The sequence below is a fragment of the Adiantum capillus-veneris genome, chromosome 30 (genome assembly GCF_014529385.1).
Source record: "Adiantum capillus-veneris isolate H3 chromosome 30, ASM1452938v2, whole genome shotgun sequence".
Taxonomy (NCBI): Eukaryota; Viridiplantae; Streptophyta; class Polypodiopsida; order Polypodiales; family Pteridaceae; genus Adiantum; species Adiantum capillus-veneris.
Window position 1 is genome coordinate 78,181,986 of NC_140960.1, and position 9,268 is coordinate 78,191,253.

General features: G+C 43.0%; 1 protein-coding gene across 1 annotated transcript; it reads left to right on the plus strand.

Moving 5' to 3' along the window:
- Positions 1–7,831: 7,831 nt before the first annotated feature.
- Positions 7,832–8,659, plus strand: LOC147418255 (uncharacterized). Its single transcript, XM_086506735.1, has one exon. The coding sequence runs from the start codon at positions 8,011–8,013 to the stop codon at positions 8,461–8,463; it is 453 nt and encodes a 150-aa protein (XP_086362861.1). The 5' UTR covers positions 7,832–8,010; the 3' UTR covers positions 8,464–8,659.
- Positions 8,660–9,268: the final 609 nt, after the last annotated feature.

Here is a 9,268-nt window from a genome sequence, read left to right on the forward strand (position 1 = left end):
AGCCTCTAGTCATTCGGCTTCGCCTGAAATCGTGTCGCTCCCTATTGTGTCTCTCTTTCTCTTCTTCGTACCTTTCAAGACATGTTTGCATCGGCTCTGAATTTAGTATACCGAACTTCATGATCTTTTCTCGCATGGCGTCGTTCATTTTCTTCGGCACCCCTTGCCCTTGCGTCTCCTCTCCCACCAGTCTTGTATCCTCCTCATCGCTCCACAATTGAGGAATTTCTGGGTCAGAAACGGATAGAAATTCGGTCGTCAAGACAAGAGACTCTTGCACCAGCCATCCTTCTGCCATGCTCCCCTCTGGACGCGCTTTTTGGCGAACAAAAGCCTTAAGTGTTTTCATGAACCGCTCTAGAAAGAACATCCAACGGCTGTGGACTGTACTCGCAACTGTAACCTCATCTACTACATGGACGAGCAAGTGCATTTGGATAGTTAGGCAGCTCGTGGGTAGATACTTCTCAATCATGCAAACTACCTCAATGGAGTTAGCCCTTGCGACTGCAATAGATTCCTCTCGTATCTCCTTGGAAGAGATCCACCGCACTAGCTCTGAAATCTTGTATATGCAGGTCCGCACTTCCTCCGTTAAACACCCCTTGATCGCAATTGGAAGAATGAATTGCAAGAACTTATGCCAGTCGTGCGATTTCAGTCCTGACAGTTGATCGTCACGGGTGAATGCTATCCTGTTGGCATCCTGAACTCTGAAATCACCCTTTTAACTTTGTCGCTCTTGCTTTTTAGCAATACCCATGGCGCTCTTGGAAGCTTTGTTTGGCCAACTGCATTGGTGAAAGGCCCCAGCTCTGGCATCTTTCCAACTAACTGCAAATCATCTCGTGAAGCTCAATTGTCTTTCATTCCTATGATTGTCTTCCTGAGGAGCTCTCCCACATTCTTGAATATATGCATTGGATCCAGCAAATGGTTAATTAGTAGATCACCCCAGTACGGCAACGTATGGAGAATGGACAAACGTTTCATTCCTAGAACAGGTTGCCCCTCATGTTGCTCCCATCGGCGACGCCACTCTTGTACATGCATAGGACGACATTCGACGCAACCAAGCTGACCTTCGCGCAAGCGATGGCCATCTGGAAGATAACGGTGGTGGCCTTGATAAATTGTCTTTAGAAGAGAGGCAGAATAACGCACATCCAAAGACAGCCCACAAATTGGACATGCATTGTATCCCGAAGTTGTTAGCCGTGCATATATTAAAGCATGATTCAGGCCAAGGCAAAGTTCTTGCGAATAGCAAGAATTTTGTAAATCAAAAACCATTACCAGAAGCTTCTCCGTATCCTGGCCAATCATGCATAGTCCACATAAGAAGTCCATGGATCCTTGCATGTTGTTGTCCTACTGGTTCAACTGCATCTGCTATGTCGATCCCATGCCATAACTCCTGGAGCCCGTCAACTAGTGGAGCTAGATAAACATCCATGTTTTTTGCCTTGAACTTACCAGGTACAATCAAGCTTAATATCAAATGACCCTTCTTGATGGCAAGCCACGGCGGGAGGTTGTAATTGATAAGGCACACAGGCCAAGTGCTCCATGACGAGTTTCTCAAGCCAAATGGATTGACTCCATCCATTGCCATGTCCAAACGCAAATTGTGTGGTTCACTCTTAAAATGTGGCCAGGTATCTTCAATGTACCTCCAAGCCTTTGAATCAGCGGGCACCCTAAATGTTGCGTCAGTGGATCTATTCGTAGAATGCCACCGCATCAACTTTGCAATAGAACCACAACGAAACATGCTTTTTATCCTAGGAATAATAGGAAAATGCCGCAACACTTTAGCTGACACTGTCTCGCCAACCACATCTTGTTTATAGCGCATTGCTCCGCACTTAGGACACGACAGACAATCTGCGAATTCATTGCGAAAAATAATGCAATCGTTTGGACATGCATGAATCTTGTGGTAGTCCAAGCCAACTGAGGTCAATAGTTGCTTTGCGTCTAGCGTGGAGGGGGGCATTTCATTGCTAGCCGGGAGAAGTTGCTCCCGCAACAACCTGTTTAAGCCACATTAAATTAAAAAGCTCCCCAAGCACTTCATCGTTGCAATCTGAAAATCTCCTTTGTAAATTACGTACCTAAACAAAGCAGTGACGCTTGCATCTGACCACCCGTACACTGACTAAAGATTCAAAAATGCCAGACAAGTACGAAGCACATATATTTTGACGCCTTCATAGATTGGTTACGTGCCAACTTTCTCAACATGTCTTCAGGAGATAGGCGCACGGCTTCTGGTGCTTCTTCGTTAGCGTTCTCCTCGCTTATCTGGAAGAAGGCATCCAGCATCTCCTCCATGCTGTCGTCTTCTGTCTGTAAGCCCTTTTCTCCTTCCATCCTTGGCTCTATATTGGTCGGACCTTCACGCATAACCCTTTTTTCGCTCTCTCAGATGTAGGTGCTATGTCGCGAAAATCAATGCCCGTTCCGTAGATTTTGTACTGTTTCTCTAGCAAACTCTCCATACTTGTGCACATGCTCATTACATATCCTACGCTTGCGCACGATTTGATACTTGCAGATCGTGCACGAGCATGCAATATTTTCCTCCATGTTAGTTGATGACGTTGCCATCTACAATGATTATGAATGTTGTTTTAATATATATACTCCTCATAATGTAAACTACCTCGCATTCTCTAGTCTTGCCCAATCTCCGTACACATCGGTCCAGAGGTGTACGAAGATCAGGACCACCGGGTAAAAATCTCGTCTTTATTGGTCAAATCCTATATGGGTAGACACATACGTGCACTCCCAGGTGTACATGGCAATGCATGTAGCGGGCAAAACCCCTTTGCCTCTTTTAGTTCCATAGTTTCTTCTAGACGGAGAGAGAGACAAAGATAGAGAGAGTTTCTGTCCTTTTCACACAATTGGTCAGCCAACCTAACTCTTTCTCTATCTACTATCTATCTCTCTCTCTCTCTACCTCTGTAGCTATCTCTAGTTAATTCTCTCTCTCTCTCTCTCTCTCTCTCTCTCTCTCTCTCTCTCTCTCTCTCTCTCTATATATATATATATATATATATATATATATCACTCTCTATTTCTCTCTCTCTGTCTACGTACCCTATCTCTCGTTCTTTCTCTCTCGATCTCGCTCTCGCTATCTCTCTTTCTCTCTCTATTTCCCTATTTCCCTATCTCTCTCTCTGTCTCGCTCTCCACTTCCCTATCTCTCTCTCTCTCTATATATATATATATATATATATATATATATATATATATATATATATATATATATATATATATATATATCACTCTCTTTCTCTCTCTCTCTCTCTCTCTCTCTCTTCCCTATCTCTTTCTCTCTTTGTCTCTCTCTCTCTCTATTCCCTCTCTCTTTCTCTATTTCCCTATCTCTCTCTGTATTCCCCATCTCTCTCTCTCTCTCTCTCTCTCTCTCTCTCTCTCTCTCTCTCTCTCTCTCTATCTATCTATCTATCTATCTATCTATCTATATATATATATATATATATATATATATATATATATATATATATATATATATATATATCACTCTTTAATTCTCTCTCTCTCTCTCTTTAATTTATACGAACATCTCTCTCTCTCTCTCTCCCTCTCTACCATAGCAGAGCTCGTCGCTTTACACCAGAGGCAAACTGATCGAACGAGCAACTGAGCTAGGGAGATCCACACGCCCACGACTGCGGAGGACTACACAACATCGATAGAGGCTGCATCAGAGGATCCACGTCACTTTGGCTCGACATGCACAACGCCCGGTCAGACTACTGACCATGGAGGAGATTGATGAGATCCGCCAACGACCGATGCTGGATCTCCTATGATCTACCTATCCTAGCTAGCTATTTTAGCTGCTTAGTCCACACCCAGCAGTTTAGGATTCCATAATATTTTATTTTGTCATCTTGTTACTCTAACTTTGTATCAGATCCACCACATTGTAACTTTCTGGTCTCATAGGTCACTTTGGCCTTTTGAAGACGTTAATATAACATTTCATTTCATTTCTCTCTTTAATTTCTCTTTCTTTAATTTTAATTTCCTACGCATACATTAATTCTCTCTCTCTCTCTCTCTCTCTCTCTCTCGTTTTAATTTTCTACGCATACATTTTTCTCTCTCTCTCTCTCTGTTTAATTTCCTACATGCACACAGGTCTCTCTCTCTCTCTAGCTTTTTAATTTCTTATTTACACACACACACACACACACATTTCTCTCTCTTTCTCTCTTTGATTTTCTACACACACACACACATTTCTCTCTCTCTCTCTCTCTCTCTCTCTCTCTCTCTCTCTCTCTCTCTCTCTCTCTCTCTCTCCCCCCTACACACACACACGATGTAGAGAGAGAGAGAGAGGGGTTGGGGGGGAGAGAGTTTCATAATACCTGCGCAGCAGGTTTTGGCCAAGATCTGAGCGCGCGCGTCGCAGGCGAAAATGGCCTCTGCGTGCAGGTTTCCCTTTTTTTCCCCCAATTTTTTTGTGTCGAAATGTGCGTCGATATACTCGTGGCAATATCCGTCGATATAAGCGTGGAAAAGTATGCCTTGCCACGCGTATTTCCACGCGCATATCGACGGATATTCCGATGCATATATCGACGGGATGAAAGTACGTCGATATTCGCGTGGAAAGGTACGGCCGTCGATATATATTGCTTCGATATCTTGATGATATGTTGTAGTATAATGAGCATATCAAGAGTGCTTGGATGGAGAGAGCAACAAAAAGCATAACACCTAGTTAGATATGCATGAACAATACTTCAAAGGAGAGAGAAATTGAGCTACTGACAACAGTTGAGGACCGGATTTACATGGAGCCGGCGGTCCCCCCTCCAAAAGGCTTTGTATTATAGGTTTCCCCCATCAAGGGAGACATTTTACAATACAATACTTTGTGTTCCTTCAATAACTTGTTGGTGCAATGAAGATGGAAGCTTCAAGCACCATGCACACACTTATAAAACACAACATCAATTCCATCACGGTCTCAGACCCAAGACGTCACACACCTTTGAAGATGGTGAGAGCTAGCGGGGTACGAGAGTAGATTGAGAGGAAGAAGGAGTGTTCTTACGAGAAAGAAGTATATTTCCTCACATAATCACTCATAAAAGCTTAGCATAGCTTAGTAATTAGCATGGTAGAGGAGATGAGCATGCATTGAAGCTTGGATCTTGGTTGGATTTGCATCACAAAGCCAAGGGTTGTTAGTGTAGGCCTCCCTTCTCACAAGCTTGGAGTAGATGATAAGCTTTCCATTAAAGCTTGAGAAGGAGAGAGAGTCTTCTTTTCTTCACACATGATATTGTGTGAGTATGTATATGATAATGCCTTGCCAAAATCAGTCCCCTCTCTCTCTCCTGGTCGACCCCTCTTGATTTTTACTCATGCTGGCACCCCATTGGACCTTGCAAAGCTTAGCCAATAATAATTAAGAAGCATAAGTGATGTCCTTGTGACATGTGTCCCCCTTTCCCCTTTTGTGAGAGCTTTAGGTATTTAATTAATGCAATTAAACCCTCATTGGACCCCTTAGTCTTCTGGCCAATAGGAATCAGGCAAGCCATTGGGTTGTTGAATGCTCATTGGACCCCTTGGGAGACTGTCCAATAGTCTTCTAGAGAGCTTAATTTCTATTGTTTCTCTTATCAAGTGTTTTTAAATGAATTAAACTAAATATACTATAGATTAATTCTCATTGGTCCACCTCTATGGCCATCCAATAGGAATTGAATGCATCTTGGGGGCAACTGGGCTAGGGAGCTGACATGTATCCCCTATTCCCTTTGTGTGAAGGGATCCTGCTAGAGTGTGTGTGTGTGTGTGTTTCTCTCTCATCCCCTACAAGAAAGGCTCGCCCCCTCCAAGATAGGGGTGTGGGAAGACTTTTGAGTCTTCGCACAAACATCCAATTTGCCATGTTTTGACCATTGGACTTAACCTTTGAATTTTGGAACCTTAGCATTTTGGAAGTCTTAATGGGCTTAACCTTAGGGTCTTTGAAGCCCATTGTTTGCACATTGCTCTTCTATAGATGGCCCCCCCTTTGGATCCCTATTTTCCCTCCTTTGGATCCCTACTATGACCGGTCTGCCAGCTTAACCAATATTCTAGTTTTTTCTTCCCTGGTATTTCCCCATATTAAATGATCAATTTAACATGAGAAAATCATTTAGGAGAATTAGATATTATTTATTATGACATTTACCTCTAACATGTTGTGCGAAATGAAAGGGATAGATGGCAACTCCATTATTCATGAGAAAAAGCTAAAGTAACATGAAAAAAAAAAGGTCAATTACACGAAAAGGTAGCTAAACAAGCATTACCACAAGGGTTAAAGTTCTAGATCCAGAATTTCCTCAATTCTTAAGGGTAATCATCTATTTAGCACTTGATTATTAGACCTTACGTTAAAGAGACATAGATAAGATTGGTTAGCAATGGCTCAAATTTCTAGATCTAGAACTTGTTCAATTCTTAAGGGTAATCACCTATTTAGCACTTGATTATTGGACCTTACCTTAAAGAGACATAGATAAGATTGATTAGCAAGTAACTATGTGTAATCACACTTAATCTAGCATAAAGATTAATACAAAAGCCTAATCCTAAGGATCTAATAGAGGTAGGAGAAAATCCCCCTTGTGAGGCTCTGATTTCACTTGTTGGTTCCAAGGGCTACGGTGGTGAATGAGCCATTGAACCATTTATAATCAAAGAATAATAGAAGCAATTAGAGAAATTAATTGCACATGACTAACTCAATGCAGAAGCGAGACATAATCATGGCATAAACAACATTTGATTAGATTTTTCAAAAATATGTGTATAAGCTCCTTTTGTAGCCTTGAGCTAAGCATCTAGGGCACACATAGAGGATCATGTCATAGGTAAGGCCAACTAGGATAGATGACTTGGCTTGCCACGCAGGCTCTAGACTTGGTTTCCATGTGGGCTTTGTTTTCATAAGATTATTATGTGAAGAGGGTGTTTTGACACACAATGTATACCCTTTAGAAATCTATAGCTTTGACATTGCTATTCTGGCTGCTTTCGTGGTGACAAGAATGCCCTACACACAAAAGGTCGTCCAACCCCTATTCCCTCTTATTGGAAGGTTTGGTTTCTAAAAGCCCATCTATGGAACAAACTGGCTCAGCTTGTTTTGTTTAGATCGAGATATTGGGATAGACTCAATGGAGCTTGAACTCTCAACCTTATTTAAGAACCTAATCACATGCACAAGTTATTAGTAATACTACAGAAGTGTTGCTTAGTAACAAGAGACTTGCATATTTGCTTATAAGACAAGTAACTGGTGAGCGTGGGACAATACAAGAGACAAAGTTATTTCAAAAAGTAACTTGTCCACTACCTAAGAGCGATATTGCAAATAGAAGTGGGCAATGTTTTCTTGATATAAGCTAGCTTTGGATGCTCTTGCAAAGTGTTGCCTTCTCAAGCTAACTGTGCCATTTTTGGCAGAGTTGGCTTGAGCAAGGCTTTGTTAATTGGAAAGTGACAACAACGAATGGGGGTTCATCAATTTTTTGCAGCTACAAGAAAACAGGGAAGCTGACGAAGGCCGCCATTCAACCGCGGGAAACCTATCTAGCTAGAGATTCCCCAATGGTAGTGTACAATCTAGAGAAACATTTTTGTGTGTGCGAGTGTATTTGATATGTCCACGAGAGCACATTAATGGAAGTCGGATATCTTTACTAAACTGAAGATGAGGGGCTGGGTAGAACTTAGAAGGGAAGCGGCCAGTTTACTAAAAAACAATTTGTTAGCCAGGGACGTCGGCGCCAGTGTGAAGAAGAGCATAGCGGTTGGTGGGCTAACCCGGGCTACTCTCCATTACATAAGGCAGCAGGAGATCAGCTTCTTATCTCCACCCAGGCGCACATTGTGAGAGAGCAGACTGTCCTTCTCCTCCCTTTCTTCTGTCTCTGTGCAAGCTAAGCTGCCATGGCTGCCGTTGTGTTGGAAGGTGCACAGAAGCCTGTCTGCTTCCCTGATTTGAGAGACAAGGCCATCATCTTCGAGGGTGAGCTGGCAGCTGCCAAGGCCATTGAGCTCTATGAGGGATATGGTCTCCCCAATGGGCTCGTCCCCTTGAAGAATGTGGTGGAGGGTGGGTGGGTGGAAGAGACTGGCTTTGTGTGGCTGGTCATCAATGAGTCTCAGAAGCATCACTTTGCGAAGGCGGACCGCACTTGCAGCTACGACGAACTCATCACTTGCACCATCTCGATGAAGAGGATGAAGGATATCCATGGAGTGAAGGCTAAGGAGCTTACTCTGTGGGTGCCAATCAATGAGATACTGGTGGATGAGAAGAACTCTGACAAGATTACATTCAAGAGCATCATGGGCCTCTCGCGCACATTCCCATTCGACAACTTCGTCCTCGATGCGTAGCGTCCCCCTCCCTCCCTCCCTCCCTCCCTCCCTCCATATTATGAATTACAGCACTCCCATTGCAATAAATTTACTGGTGAGAGCTTCTGTCCTCTCTTATCTTCATGTATGGATACTCGTTATCAGGTGCCCCTTTGTAATAGCAGAGCTGCTAATGTCGTTTAGCTGCCCAGCAAGCTGCTCTCTTTCATTTGGATTCCCTTGTATGTCATGTTGCGCGCTCACGCGTGTGTGTGTGTGTATGTGTGTGTGTGGGGAGAGAGAGAGAGAGAGAGAGAGAGAGAGCTTACGTACGTTGTGAATCCTACTTTCATACCCCTCCCACACGAGTACATGGTAGCTCTAAATGCCATTTTTTAAATGGGGTTCTCAGAGTGCCATCCTCTCCCTCTCACTAAGGTTTAGAGGTGTGTTCGTGGTTGAACTAGGTGGTGGCTTCCAATTTTAAACATTCCTACTTTCATTAGCTATGTTTAGTTTTAAAATGTGGAACTATGCGCGTCTTCAGTGGTTCATGTGCTACTAATGTTTAACCATGGTAACTCTTTGCCGGTGTAAAGTACTTCGCAGTATCTCATGTACAAGGGTTTGCAAGGGTTTAATGCGATGGAAGAGATTTTTGCTAGACCAATTAGTTTTGTCAAGGGTTCAATGAGATGGAAGAGATTTTTGCTAGACCAATTAGTTTTGTCATTGTGGTTGATTTCACTCCATGTGCACGGCTTTTCGATGCACACATTCCTTGCTTGTGTGTGTGTGTCTACACACATAGTACACACACCTAAATATGTACATTCTAGTGGAA